General features: G+C 40.7%; 1 protein-coding gene across 6 annotated transcripts in view; it reads right to left on the bottom strand.

Annotated features, from left to right (window-relative positions):
* Positions 1 to 16,081, bottom strand: part of gria3 (glutamate ionotropic receptor AMPA type subunit 3) — a 202,819-nt gene that overhangs the window by 44,129 nt on the left and 142,609 nt on the right. For all 6 annotated transcript variants that reach the window (XR_010001064.1, XM_062963941.1, XM_062963940.1 and 3 more), the window contains exon 11: positions 13,744 to 14,120. Coding sequence is in view for 5 of the 6 variants with exons in the window: in XM_062963941.1 (XP_062820011.1) it covers positions 13,744 to 14,120 (377 nt within the window). In the remaining variant the exon portion in view is untranslated. The remainder of the gene's footprint in view (positions 1 to 13,743; positions 14,121 to 16,081) is intronic.

Genomic DNA, 16,081 nt, shown 5'->3' with positions numbered 1-16,081 from the left:
GCAATAACACATCCCTGCTTGACACCTGATTCAACCTTAAATGGGTCACTTTGGGAGCCGTTGCTGTCCAAGACTGTTGCCATCATGTCATCATGGAGGAGCCGCAGGATGTTCACAAATTTGTCAGGGCACCCGATTTTTTGGAGGATGGTCCAGAGAGCGCTGCGATTCACTGTGTCGAATGCCTTTGCAAGGTCAATGAATGCCATGTACAGAGGTTGGTTTTGTTCCCTGCATTTTTCTTGGAGCTGTCGAGCAGTGAAGATCATGTCCACTGTTCCTCTGGAGGGGCGGAAGCCATTCTGGGATTCTGGGAGGGTGTCTTCTGAGACAGGGAGAAGGCGGTTTGCAAGGATTCTTGCGAGGATTTTCCCGGCGGAGGTTAGAAGGGAGATACCACGATAGTTCCCGCAGTCTGTTCTGTCCCCTTTCTTGAAAAGGGTGATGATGGTGGCATCCTTGAAGTCTGCTGGGATTTTCTCGGTCATCCACACCTTTTCAATAAGCTGGTGGAGTTGTTGCATCAGCTCAGGTCCACCCTCTTTGAAGATTTCAGCGGGAATCCCATCAGGTCCGCTAGCTTTGTTGTTTTTTTGTTGGCTGATGGCATTGCTGACTTCTTCCAAACTAGGCAGTGCTGCAAGCTCATCCCTGGTTTGTTGTTGCGGGATTTGTGAGAGGGTCTCTTCGGCCACATTGGAGCTGCGATTCAGCAGGTTCTGGTAGTGCTCTTTCCAACGTAGTGCAATTGATGTTTTGTCCTTCAGAATTTTGGTTCCATCTGATGAGCGTAGGGGCTGTATGCCATGGTTTCTTGGTCCATAAATGATCTTTGTGGCTTTGAAAAATCCCTGAGCGTCATGGGTATCTGCAAGGTGTTGGATTTCTTCAGCCTTCTTTGTCCACCAGATGTTCTTGAGTTCTCTGGTCCTTCTTTGGACCTCGGCTTTTGCACTGGCATAGATCTTTTTCTTGGCAGCACAGTTGGTGTCTCTCTGCCATGTTTGGAAGGCTTTCCTTTTGTTATCAATCAGCTGTTGGATCTCTTTGTCGTTATCATCAAACCAGTCTTGATGTTTCTTAGTTAGGTATCCAATGCTTTCTTCGCAGGCTGTGATGATGGAGGTCTTCAGTTTGTTCCAATGTTCCTCAACATTTTCGGGGTGTTCTGTGGGTAGATGATCTTTGAGTGTTGTTTGGAGAAGGGCTCGTTTGGAGGGCACCTGAAGGGCTTGGGTGTTCATTTTTCGCCTTGTTTTCCTTCCTTGGAGTCTGCGTTTGGGGACGATCTTGATAGCCATCGTGGATCGGATTAGCCTGTGGTCTGTCCAGCAGTCATCAGTACCTGTCATGGCTCTTGTGAGAAGCACATCGCGGCGGTCTCTGGCACGTGTGATAACATAGTCCAGGAGGTGCCAATGCTTTGACCGAGGGTGCTTCCATGATGTCTTGAGCTTGTTTTTCTGGCGGAAGAGCGTGTTGGTGATGACAAGGTTGTGCTCTCCGCATTTGGTGAGAAGCAAGATGCCATTCGAGTTGCTGTTTCCGACCCCGTCTTTTCCTATGATCCCTGGCCACAGGTCAGAGTCCCTTCCGACTCTTGCGTTAAAGTCCCCCAGGAGGATGATTTTGTCCTCCTTAGGTATCTCCGATAGGATGGTATCCAGCTGACAGTAAAATTTTTCCTTGATGTCTTCGTCAGCATCTAGAGTTGGTGCATAGGCGCATATGATGGTTGCCTGTTGGTTTTTGGCAAGGTTAATTCGGAGGGTTGAAAGTCGTTCGTTGATGCCAGTGGGTGCTTCAGTCAGGTGCTTCACCAGGTCGTTTCTGATAGCAAGGCCAACTCCGTGTATTCTTCTTCGCTCTTCTTCAGGTAGTCCCTTCCAGAAGAAGGTGTAGCCTCCCTTTTCTTCCTTCAGCTGCCCCTCTCCTGCTCTCCGGGTCTCCTGAAGGGCTGCTATGTCGATCTTGAAGCGTCCCAGCTCTCTTGCAATGAGAGCAGTCCTGCGTTCGGGGCGCTCGCTGTCAGTGTTATCTAACAATGTCCGTACGTTCCATGTTCCAAAGTTCATTTTTCTTTTTTGGCCGCAGAGTGGTGACCCCTCTGGACGCGGCAGTCCAGTCAGGGTAGGAGAGGCAGACTATGTTTAGGGCACCTTTTCTAGCCCCTTCCCCGTGTGGGGTGAGCAGAGCGGATCCTAAAAAGGGCTGCTCAGTCATGGATACAGCTGCCGGACTACTCAACTGCCTCGGTCCTTGAGGTAGAACGACTGAGTCCATATCCACCGCCCATGTGCCAGTCTGTGACTAGGGGCTTCCAGATTTCACAGTCCTGCCCCCGTCGCCACTCGCTGATCGCCATGGGACTTTTGTAGGTTTGTTTTTATTTTTGTTGGAAGACGCCTGTGCGTGATTTTTTTTAATGTGTGGAGGTCGGTGCACGGCCGGTCAACACACAGTCTTCACAGAGTGAGGTTCCAGCAGTGGTGTGGTTAACACAACGACAGTGGCTTCTCAGTCTGTTGCAGCCTTCTTCCGCCTTCACAGCCGTTGTAACATGTACCATGTTATCCTCCGCCTGCTCCGCCGTTGAGGTCTTTGGGTCTTCGGATTGTGCTTGGTCTGGAACCTCCCCTGCGGCGACTCCTGGGAGTGCATCACTCCAGTGCCCACAGGTTCATCGGAACACGCAAGCCCCCTCACCACGGCAAGGTGACAATCCATCGATTGGTGAAGGAGAAAGGCCGTGATATATTATTTTTGTCTGATTTTCAGTTGCTTTTTCTTTCTTTATAGATTTCGAGGGGCTCCAAGGAATTATGGAAGCCAATTCATACACTTGCTAGCAGGCCTGTAGCGAGGGGGGGGGGGGGTTTAGGGGTTCAACCCCCCCCCCCTGAAATTTTTCAAGTTATAAAAAAAACTCGTTTACTCATGAATTTTAACTGGTTAACCAAATCTCCATGCTAAGTCTATGAGATGCAAAACATTAAGAGTCCCTCCAGGCACTATTTCAAGCAGATATTGACAGATTTGTGGCGGGGAGAGGTGTGTGCTAGGGGTTCAACCCCCCCCCCCCCCCAATTTTCAAAACCCCTCCCGAATTTTTTTTCTGGCTATGGCCCTGCTTGCTAGGTTGTTTAGGGGTTTCAAGCCAATAACTGCTCAAAAATTGACCCCCAAAAGTTAATAAAATGTTGGGGGTCTATAAGCTTCAGGGATCACACATTGGGGTTCCAAGGGCCACATCAGTCTGCCGTTGCTTTAAAGCAGGGCTCCCCAAACTAAGGCCCACATGCGGCCCTCCAAGGTCATTTATCCGGCCCCCACCTTCGGTTTTAGACTTAGGCTCACCCTAAGTCTGAAATGACTTGAAGGCACACAACAACAACATTAACAACAACAACAACCATTCTAATTAACTTGACTATCCCATCAGCAAGAAGCAGGCCCACGCTTCCCATTGAAATCCTGGTAGGTTTATGTGGGTTAAAATTGTTCTTATTTTTAAATATTGCGTTGTTCTTTCGTGTTGCGCATTGTAGATGGTAAATGGAACCACTCAGATTTGCAGAACAAATAATACAAGAACTTTACTAATTCCAAGAGATCCAAAGAACAATGGTATTCGCAATGGTCCCTCTGATTGCTTACAGAAACCCAGCAGTCACAAACAGTCCTTTTTCAGTCCATAAATCTGCTCTAGTGAAGAATACAGTCCTGGTTCTTCATCCTCTTTTCCCAGTAGCAAACAAGGCCTTAGAAATAGCAAGGACTCTCTGAGTACAGAGCCATCTTCCCCAGGCAGTACTCAGTCACCACACAGACTCACACTGAACAAAAACTTGTTCAAACCGGTTCTCCAGCAGCAGAACAGAAATAGTTTCAAATCAAATTACAAGTCTTTGCAGGTTCAGCCAATCGACTTCATTTTCCAGTTAACACACAAATATAGCACAGTGCCTTTGCAAACCATAACATTTCGTTGGCCCTTTTTTTTGCACTACAAATAAGACATATGCAGTGTGCATAGGAATTTGTTCATATTTGTTTTTAAACTATAATCCGGCCCTCCAACACTCTGAGGGACCATCTGCTTAAAAAGTTTGAGGACCCCTGCTTTAAAGGATCTATCAAGAAGTACTTATGAAAAACAAAGAAAAATAATGATCACACCCACTGACAAAATTCAGTAAGTACAGCTTTCTCCAACAGCAAAGTGTTGTTTTCTTGTATAACTTCAAAATAAATAGACAGATCTGTTTTCTAATATATTCATTGGATAGAACTGTGTGCCTTTAAAAAAGAAAGCAAGAAAGAAAAATAACTTTCACGATCTGTCCCTACTGGGACTCTGAGAACCCAAAACCAATGCAGAGCAACACATTCTGGTGTATCTTATGCTAATTGGAATTTGCATGTCTAAAACCCACTGTTCCAAATCATGAATATTCCTATTTAGCAATCTCGTCTCCGGCTGATTTCCATTTCAGCCAGCATTGTTACAGAGAATTGCAAATATTTAGTCTCTTCTTTCCCTTCAGTGAGTTTATAAAAATGCAAAAGGAAAATTATAATAAGCCGGCTCATTGCGAGACGCCTTTTTATCACCAGACATTCGCTAACATGCATTTATTTTTATGACTCTGAAGGAGGAAATCTGCTGACCAGAGAGTTAACAGTTTGAAGCCACGAGTTGGGATGAGCTCCTGACTGTTAGCCCCAGCTTCTGCCAAACTAGCAATTCAAAAGCATGTGATGTGAGTAGATCAATACGTACTGCCTCGGAGGGAAGGTAAAAGGATGCCCCATGCAGACATGCCAGAAAAACATGATTGGAGATGTTGTTGTTGTTGCTGCTGCTGCTATTATTATTATTATTATTATTATTATTTTATTATGACACAGCAAACAAGATAGATATGCTGGATTTCATATCACAAAATCACAAGTCGAACACTATGCTGGCTGTTGACTCATCTTGTTGTGTTTCAAATAATAATAATAATAATAATAATAATAATAATAATAATAAGGAGAAGAAGAAGAAGACCTGGCTCTGGCTCACAAATGGGACCCTGAAGAAGGAGACAGAAGGCCTGATCCTTGCAGCCCAGGAGCAAGACATCAGAACAAATGCAATTAATAATAATAATAATAATAATAATAATAATAATAATAATAATAATAAAAGACCTGGCTCTGGCTCACGAATGGGACCCTGAAGAAGGAGACAGAAGGCCTGATCCTTGCAGCCCAGGAGCAAGACATCAGGACAAAGGCAATTCAGGTCAAGATCGAAAAATCAGCTGGTGACCCAAAATGCAGACTGTGCAAGGAAGCTGACGAAACCATGGATCATATCCTCAGCTGCTGTAGGAAAATTGCACAGACAGACTACAAACAGAGGCACAACTATGTGGTCAAATGATCCATTGGAACTTATGCCTCAAGTACCACCTCCCAGCAGCAAAGAACTGGTGGGATCACAAACCTGCAAAAGTCTTGGAAAATGAGCACGCAAAGATACTGTGGGACTTCCGAATCCAGACTGACAAAGTTCTGGAACACAACACACCAGACATCACAGTTGTGGAAAAGAAAAAGGTTTGGATCATTGATGTCGCCATCCCAGGTGACAGTCGCATTGACGAAAAACAACAGGAAAAACTCAGCCGCTATCAGGACCTCAAGATTGAACTTCAAAGACTCTGGCAGAAACCAGTGCAGGTGGTCCCGGTGGTGATCGGCACATTGGATGCCGTGCCAAAAGATCTCAGTCGGCATTTGGAAACAATAGACATTGACAAAATTACGATCTGCCAGCTGCAAAAGGCCACCTGACTGGGATCTGCACGCATCATCCGAAAATACATCACACAGTCCTAGACACTTGGGAAGTGTTCGACTTGTGATTTTGTGATACGAAGTCCAGCATGTCTATCTTGTTTGCTGTGTCATAATAAAATAATAATAATAATAATAATAATAATAATAATAATAATAATAATAATAATAATAATATACTTGGGAAGTGTTCGACTTGTGATTTTGTGACACGAAGTCCAGCATGTCTATCTTGTTTGCTGTGTCATAATAAAATAATAATAATAGCAGCAGCAGCAGCAGCAACAACAACAACACACTTTATTTATATTCTGCTTTATAACCCTGGAGGGACTCAGAGAGGATTACAGTACAATTGTTGTTGTTGTTGTTGTTGTTGTTGTTGTTATTGGAGTGTGCAAAATGACAGAAATCTGTTCTGTTTTCATTCTGAATTTTGCGTGCCCAACCAGTTCTGTTTTTGGGAACTTCTTCCTGAAACAGAAACGAAACTCCACATCCTGAATTACAAATCTGAACGGCTCACCCTTCTAATCTCTCAAATCTTTGCAAAAACAGACCGAAAACAGAATGGATTTTGGCCATTCACACACTTCTAGTGAATGGATACAAACGAGGAGTGAGATCTAGGGAATTGGGAAGGCAACATTCATGAAAAGTTGGCCATCGAACTATGAAAGCTAATAAGTTCATAATGCCCTTGTCTGACACAATACTATATTAAAAAACAGTGACCATTTAAGAAATATTATTCAGCAGAACATGATAACTCAAATCCAGATCCTGCTCAGAAAAAAACATTGGCAAATTCCAGTTTGCATCAAATCAGCCCTAATTCAAATCATGTTTGTTTTCAATCCTTTTACTCTATGCACGACTAAATATATAATGCAATATTGGAGATAAATCATATAAGAGTGCAACCCTGTTCACAATCCCATTGTAGTCTTGACATCATTCAGACTGAAACATCTTATTAAATAGTTGCACATTCTCTGGAGTATATCCACATCAAATACTCACCTGCTGCAAACTTAGCCGATGATCAATTTCCACACGTAAGCTGCCAAAGAGCCTATATTAGCACGTCTAATAGAGATCGTTCTCCCAGAATTATCTGTTATGTGCTTATTCATTCGGTAAATAATGTTTCCTCCCAGAACAGGCAACCGAGAATGAAATCTCCTTAAACGGCAGTATCGGAATCTACGATCTCTTTCACACCTGACAATTACAGTGCTTTGATACCACTTCATTGCCTGGAAGCCTAGGATTTGTGGTTTCGCGAGATGATCGGCAAGAATATTCGACTACAAAGTGTCTTCTGAACAAACAAAACCAGAATTATAGACACTGAACAGAATCCACAAAAAGAAGCAAAGGTTCCACGATGAGATCTGGAGGAAAAAGCATGGTTATCCAGTGCGGGAATATTCATTTTTTCGATATTTATTTCTAGGACACTGATGTGCTTTTTGAACATGGATGATTTTATGAATATGTAACATCAATATTTAGCATTCTTATCAATAACCGCTACCAAGTTGATATTATTATTATTATTATTATTATTATTATTATTATTATTATTGTATGACACACCAAACAAGATAGATATGCTGGATTTCGTATCACAAAATCACAAGTTGAACATTTCCCTATTATTATTATTATTATTATTATTATTATTATTATTATTATTATTATTATATGACACAGCAAACAAGATAGACATGCTGGATTTCATTATTATTATTATTATTATTATTATTATTATTATTATTGTATGACACAGCAAACAAGATAGACATGCTGGATTTCATTATTATTATTATTATTATTATTATTATTGTATGACACAGCAAACAAGATAGATATGCTGGATTTCGTATCACAAAATCACAAGTTGAACATTTCCCTATTATTATTATTATTATTATTATTATTATTATTATTATTATTTTATTGTATGACACAGCAAACAAGATAGACATGCTGGATTTCATTATTATTATTATTATTATTGTATGACACAGCAAACAAGATAGATATGCTGGATTTCGTATCACAAAATCACAAGTTGAACATTTCCCTATTATTATTATTATTATTATTATTATTATTATTATTTTATTGTATGACACAGCAAACAAGATAGACATGCTGGATTTCATTATTATTATTATTATTATTATTATTATTATTATTATTGTATGACACAGCAAACAAGATAGATATGCTGGATTTCGTATCACAAAATCACAAGTTGAACATTTCCCTATTATTATTATTATTATTATTATTATTTTATTGTATGACACAGCAAACAAGATAGACATGCTGGATTTCATTATTATTATTATTATTATTATTATTATTATTATTATTATTATTATTATTATTATTATTGTATGACACACCAAACAAGATAGATATGCTGGATTTCGTATCACAAAATCACAAGTTGAACATTTCCCTATTATTATTATTATTATTATTATTATTATTATTATTATTATTATTATTATTATTTTATTGTATGACACAGTAAACAAGATAGACATGCTGGATTTCATAATTATATTATTATTATTATTATTATTATTATTATTATTATTATTATTATTATTATTAGGATCTAATATTAATATGAATGTTATTGTTGACCCAACAATAATCAAACCCATGGGAGATTTTTCTACCAATTTTTCTGGAATTGAATTAACAAAAGACAACAAAACAATATGTTGTTGAAGGCTTTCATGGCCAGAATCACTGGGTTGCTGTGAGCTTTCTGGGCTGTCTGGCTATGTACCAGAAGCACTCTTTCCTGACGTTTCACCCACATCTATAGCAGGCATCCTCAGAGGTTGTGAGGTCTGTTGGAAACTCAGCAAGTGGGGTTTATATATCCAGGGTGAGAGAAAGAACTCTTGTCTGCTTGTGGCAAGTGTGAATGTTGCGATTGGCCACCTTGATTAGCACTGAATAGCCTTGCAGCTTCAAAGCCTGGCCTCATCCTGCCTGGGGAATCCTTTGTTGGGAGGTGTTAGCTGGCCCTGTCTGAAATTCCCCTGTTTTTTTAGTCTTGCTCTTTATTTACAGTCCTGATTCTAGAGGTTTTAAATACTAGTAGATGTGGACAAAATGTCAGAAGAGAATACTTCTGGAACATGGCCATACAACCCGGAAAACTCACAGCAAAACATTAATAGCCTGGAAAAGCTCCAGTTTGGACTGGGATTGGCATAGCAAAGGATTCCAGGTTCTTCCTTGCCATTGAAATATGATTCCTAGCTAATAAGACAACAACCAGCCTTGGGTCTATGCAAGTTGTTTTAATTGATAGACACCCCAGTTGAATGACAGGTCTGGTTTATAGATATCCTGGTTCATGTCTAGTTTGACTTTAGTGACATAATGGATAATTGAGCTGTCATTATTGAATTACTGAGAACTATGGATTGAAATATAACTAGGGCTTTGGGTTCTTTTAAGTACGTAGTATTAACTTGAGCAACGAAGATCTCCAGAAAGTGGAGAAATTGGCTGCAAACTCAACAACACCCTTTACCTTTAGACTGATGTTCAGATAGCAATGATTTCCTCTAGGCTTTTCCGACGTCTCCCAGATTGGGAAACATATGAAAAGCCGAGAATAGCAAAAGAACATAAGGAGTGGAAACAAAACCAAGAGAATGCCCAGAGCTTTCCATGTGATGTCCCATGCTTATTTTGCCGGTCCTTTGATGGGTAAACACATGGTCAACAGCACTTTCAATGCTATAATTATATTTTAACAGAAGGCAAAGAGCAAACACTGAACTACAAGATTTCAGGGTAAAACTGTGAAGCACTTAACACACGAGGAGGAGACTAAAATGCTAGTGATGTACAGCAGGGTAGCAGGACAAGAAGCAGCTCAGCTGAAATATAACATTTGTGTGTGTCAAGATAATGGTTAAATGTGGTGAAATGTTTAGCTCATTGTTTCAATGTAAGTGTGTAAGTTTGCTTTGGTAAGCAATCCAGTACTGAAGTAGTTAATTGCATAGAGTAATTATTTACTGCATAGAGGGGAAAGGAATGAGACTTCCGCTTTTGTCTACATAGAAGGAAAATGTGGTGAAATGTTTAGCTCATTGTTTCAATGTAAGTATGTAAGTTTGCTTCGGTAAGCAATCCAGTACTGAAGTAGTTAATTGCATAGAGTAATTATTTACTGCATAGAGGGGAAAGGAATGAGACTTCTGCTTTTGTCTACGTAGAAGGAAAATGTGGTGAAATGTTTAGCTCATTGTTTCAATGTAAGTGTGTAAGTTTGCTTTGGTAAGCAATCCAGTACTGAAGTAGTTAATTGCATAGAGTAATTATTTACTGCATAGAGGGGAAAGGAATGAGACTTCCGCTTTTGTCTACGTAGAAGGAAAATGTGGTGAAATGTTTAGCTCATTGTTTCAATGTAAGTATGTAAGTTTGCTTCGGTAAGCAATCCAGTACTGAAGTAGTTAATTGCATAGAGCAATTATTTACTGCATAGAGGGGAAAGGAATGAGACTTCCGCTTTTGTCTACGTAGAAGGAAAATGTGGTGAAATGTTTAGCTCATTGTTTCAATGTAAGTATGTAAGTTTGCTTCGGTAAGCAATCCAGTACTGAAGTAGTTAATTGCATAGAGCAATTATTTACTGCATAGAGGGGAAAGGAATGAGACGTCCACTTTTGTCTAAGTTAATTGCATAGAGTAATTATTTACTGCATAGAGGGGAAAGGAATGAGACTTCCGCTTTTGTCTACGTAGAAGGAAAATGTGGTGAAATGTTTAGCTCATTGTTTCAATGTAAGTGTGTAAGTTTGCTTTGGTAAGCAATCCAGTGCTGAAGTAGTTAATTGCATAGAGCAATTATTTACTGCATAGAGGGGAAAGGAATGAGACTCTTTGTAGAAGGAAGCATGTCACTGAGTATGGAATTTGGGAGAAGTTATTCTTTACTGATAAGAGTTATTTCCAGTTGTCATTAATTTTGCTGTTGGAGCAACATGTGTGCGAGCAGCTCCGGCTGCTTTCTATGTAAATAGCTGTGTAAATAAAGATTTATTACTGCCGGGATCGGCAGACAGACAGCCATGCAGTCTTATTTGTTTGTGCTCCTAAGCAGATGCTGAGTGGCCAAATGGAGGGGAGAGTTGAGACTGAAGGCTGTAAATGTCTCAATATATCCACCTCACATCCATCATACACATCACATCTGACAGTGTGTGCAAGGAAGTGGAAAGTTTGACAGCTCTCTCTACTGTTCATGAAGAAAAGAGTTGGACCTGAACCTTAAACTATGGCTTAACCCAAGTGCCCCCAAGTAAGGCCCGCGGGCCAGTTACAGCCCTCCAAGGCCATTGACTCGGCCCGTGGACTAAACTTTAGACAACAACAACAACAACAACAACAACAATCCTAATTAACTTCAACAATTCAGGACATTTACCAATCGCTATGTTAAATAAAGCAAATCTGTACCCCATGTATTTATATGAGGAGGAATGATATCTGGCTATGGCGCAGCTGGTTACTAGCCAGCAGCAATAAATCACCACTGACTGAGAGGTTGTTGGTTCGAAGCCCAGGTTGGGGTTGAGCTCCTGACTGTTTAATAGCCTAGCTTGCTGCCCACCTAAGCAGCTCAAAAACAGCTGTGTCTGTGGGTAGAAAATTATAGGTACCACTTAATGCGAGAAGGCTAATTTAACTTAATTTATAACACCATAAAACTGCCAGCAGCGTGTGAAGAACATGAGGAAGTACTACATCAAAAAGGACTCGGCGTCACAGTGAATGAAGAGGCAGCTCCCCCTGTGGCCGGAATCGAGCATACCCGCATGAAGCTGGAAGCTGGGGAAGGTTAAATAGCCTCTACTGTCTGTCTGTATATGTGGTATTTCTGATAATGGCATTGAATGCTGTTATGTTTTGTCCTGTCTGTCCAAACGGCATTAAATGTTTGCTGTGTATGTGTACTGTGATCCGCCCTGGGGAGATAGGGTGGAATATAAATAAATTATTATTATTATTATTATTATTATTATTATTATTATTATTATTATTATTATTATTATTATTTATGGCACAGCAAACAAGATAGATATGCTGGATTTCGTATCACAAAATCACAAGTCGAACACTTCCCAAGTGTCTAAGACTGTGTGATTTATTATTATTATTGTTGTTGTTGTTGTTGTTGTTGTTGTAAATAAATACAGGAAGGGCCATGGCTTAGTAGTAGATCGCTTGCTTTGTATTTATAAGATTCCTTGCAGTTAAAATAAGCTCAAATTGTAAAGGTGGCCACACAAAAAGTGTCAGAAAGCTACAGCCATGCAATGGAGGCCATGCTCGTCAATATGGACCAACGGCACGGCAGAGTTAAACTTGGCAAAACATTTCATTGATGGTTACGAGACAGAACAACAATCTATTTCTACTATCAAATGCAGTATCTTCTCTTGCTGGCAGCTAGCAATCCGTCTTCTTAACTGCTTTAGATAAACTTCTCAGAAATTTGGAAAAAGCAAAGATGAGCCTAGATGCTTTCTCTGTCTCGATCCATGCCGTCTTTGCTATAAACTGCAGACAACATTCTGTATTAAGGCACCGAAGAAGGATTATTTTCCCTATGTTTTGATAAGTATAGGAGAAATCCTCCTTCTTGAAGAGGGCAAGGCTTTAGCACGACCAGCTTCAGTAAAATTTGTCAGTCAAAAGATTGACAGTTCGAAGCCCGGGTCAGGGTGAGTTCCTGGCCTTTTAGCCCAGCTTCTGCCTACCTAGTGGTTCGAAAGCAAAAATGTGAGTAGATAAATAGGAAATGCCAGGAAAATGCCAGGAATTAGTTCAAGGAAGGAAGGAAAATGGAGTGACAGCATCCCTTGCCCCCCCGTGTCCAGAACCGAGCACAAGTCTCCAAGATGCCGAAGATGGGAAAACCTATATACCTCTATCTATGTACAATTGTCTGTCTTGTCTGTGTATAAATGTCATTGAATGTTTGTCACATATGTATGTTCTGTGATTCGCCCAGAGTCCCCTTTGGGGTGAGACGGGCGGAATATAAATACTGTAAATAAACAAATAAGTATACAATGACATGAAGTGGTGTTGATGTAAACATATCAGAACATAAATTTCAGTATCTTACTGGAAGAATCGCCCTGTTCCAGCCTCCCTATATGCTTGAGGCTTGAGAACTTTACAACAGTTCTGGCAACCTGACCAAGGAAATCAAACAACGAAATACGCACAATGCAACACATAAATATGATTAAAATGCATGCATGGAGGAACGAACATATTCCACATAAATATTAATAAGATAGAGATGATATGTAAGTTCGGAGATGATAAAACAAGTCAAAAAGGTGAGAAAGGTGAGCACGAATGGGTTTTGTAAAAAAATGCTGTTGCACATGGCTTTGCAAAGAATGAGCAATGAGAAATTAAAAATGTTATATGCACCAAGAAGATGACCGTAAAATGAGATATGCAGCAAAAACACGGTAACCCTCCAAGTACTAATGAAAGATGTAAAAAAACCAGATGCATTTTACAGTATCAACATGGTGTATATAAGTTCTTGCGGAAAGGAACCAATGAAGGGCATTCAGAAATCGATGCCCGGCTCTGGACTTTTTGAGGGAGGGAGGAATGAATGGATGGATGCTGTCAAACCGGCGACTACGGCTTCGCGGAGAAAGCTTAGCATTGGATGGCACGTCAGCGTAAAATTTGGATCCAAGAGACATATTTTAGAGAGAAACATATATGCACCATGGCATCGGCGGATGACCATAAAATGCAAAACGGTGATGAGCGTGTGATACGAGAGGAAGCAAACCAACAAACCTTGGAGAAATATCGCATCCTTGCTGCATAAAGGCACCCAGGGAAAACCAAAGGCTGTTAAATATTCCAAACTCATTTGGAGGGTCGGGAGGATTTTGAGGGTCTCGCGGCTCCTCTTGGTTGTCTTCTAAATGCCACTCGTAAGGGCTGAACCGGCTGACTAGGAAGAGGACCACGCTGACGCCAATGTACGCAAAGACTATACACATCCAAATCTCATAGGCCAAAGGGTCCAGGAAGGAGAAGACACCCGGCTTAGATTTCTGTGGCTTTTTGATCATGATAGAGATGCCCAGGCTCATAAAGGGCTTGGAAAAGTCAATGACTTCTTCTCGGACCAAGGTTATGGTCAGTGGGGCAACAGCTATGTCTGCTCTCTGAAAAGACAAGAGGAACAGAACGAAGGAAGGATTACAGGCAGACACCCCCAGGTCAACATTTCAAAACTCATTTATGTACACTCCTGAGATCAAACATATTGATGCTTAGGTACCGTATTTACCAGCGTATAAGACCACCCCCAACTTTTCCAGTTAAAATATAGTTTTGGGATATACTCGCCGTATAAGACTACCCCTCTTCCAATGCACACCAAATAAAAAGACTACCAGAGCGGTAGCGCAAACACGACTCTTTCGTCCGTCTGGCCCACCTTTGTATGCTATTACTGTACCTCCTTCTCTGCCTCTTAGATCTCGCACATGCGCACCTGCGCAGCTTCACTGCAGTCCTCACAAGCGAGATCTGAGAGGCAGAGGAGGTACAGTAATGGGCTACAAGGGTGGACCGGACGGGTGAAAGAGCCATGTTTTTTGGGGCACAGCACCGCTGGATCTCTTTTTCCATACCCTGGGCATCCCAGATGCCTGTAGCTTGCTCCACAGTTACACCAGTGTGGTCCAACCTTGAATTACCCGAGGGCCAATCAAACTTTAGTATAGCAATGTGAGGCCAGAGGCATCCTGGGCCTGAATATATTGCACAAGATTTCCCTAGCCTAAAATGATGCATTTTAATATATTGGGTTTATGGTTCCCGTCCCATTGATCTGGTCCTGTAAGTGTTATTTATTGTTATAATTGTATTATTTTACTTTGTTCAATAATGTGTTATTATGTTGTTATGTAATGTTTGTGTTGCTTTTATGACTGTAAACCGCCCTGAGTCCCATCCGGGAGATAGGGCGGTATATAAATAAATTATTATTATTATTATTATTATTATTATTATTATTATTATTATTATTATTATTCCAGAAAGAAAACAAATTCTTAAAAACCTAAAGCAGTAAGAAAGGAAAATGATTTTTTTCCAAATGTTAAATTAAAATATTTTTCCAGTAAGAAGGGCAAGGGCCAACAAAAATGAATTGATAGGTCACGTTGTGCGTTGGACCACACTGACTTACACCTTCCCAGTGAGGCATCTCCTCACTTCATCATCGGGACCACGTTAAATCACTTCTTACTACGAATCCTGGTGAGTGGATTTCTTCTACTGTACTTGTATTGCACTACCCTTGCTGCTTTCATACGATCACTACATATGGTGGGGATGCGGCCGCGGCTATTTTTGAGCTCCTCCCACCATATGTGGCAACCACAGATTCTCCAGTCTGGTTCGAAAGTTTCAGCACCCACCCTATAAGACGACACCTGGCATATAAGACGACCACCAACTTTTGAGAAGATTTTCCTGGGTTAACAAGTAGTCTTATACGCCAGAAAATACAATAAGTGTTTTTAAGGAAAACCTTTTGCCTTCCTATTCTTTTCCCGCACATCAAAATAATACATCCTGCTCCCATATTGTTGTTGGTGATGATGATATGGGAATGACATTTCATATTCAGATACATTTTCATCTTTTTGGCACAGTATTTTTAAAAAACATTTACGATGTGATGAAAACACAGCCGAAATAGCTTCCGTCGTTCCTGAAAGCAGGGATGAATCCTAAAGAGTAGTGACCCAAAAACAGGGTAGAATGAGGTTATGCATGACATTGACACAGATTTCATATGGGGGGAAAAAAACAAAACACCATTCAGGAGGTGTCAAAAGAGATGGGAATTCACCAGGGAAGAGGCTATGACTCAAAATGGCAAAAAAAAAACACCCTTATGTAACAGGATTACTATGTTCTGTACAGCATATTTTCAGGTCTTGAGCATTTATTAATGCTATGAAAAGTGCTTGAAGTGGGTTTTCGGAAGGAAGTCGGTTGGTCTCATTTCCAATTAGGCCAGACAACGACCATGTCAAGGAAATATTTGTGACCCCAGGACTCATTTTTGTCTGCACTGCCCAGGCTAAAACAGATGAAGGAAAGGGATAGG

The sequence above is a fragment of the Anolis carolinensis genome, unplaced genomic scaffold, assembly GCF_035594765.1.
Source record: "Anolis carolinensis isolate JA03-04 unplaced genomic scaffold, rAnoCar3.1.pri scaffold_12, whole genome shotgun sequence".
NCBI classification, from domain to species: Eukaryota; Metazoa; Chordata; class Lepidosauria; order Squamata; family Dactyloidae; genus Anolis; species Anolis carolinensis.
The sequence above is the reverse complement of the archived record's forward strand: the minus strand, read 5'-3'. Positions and strand labels throughout refer to the sequence as shown.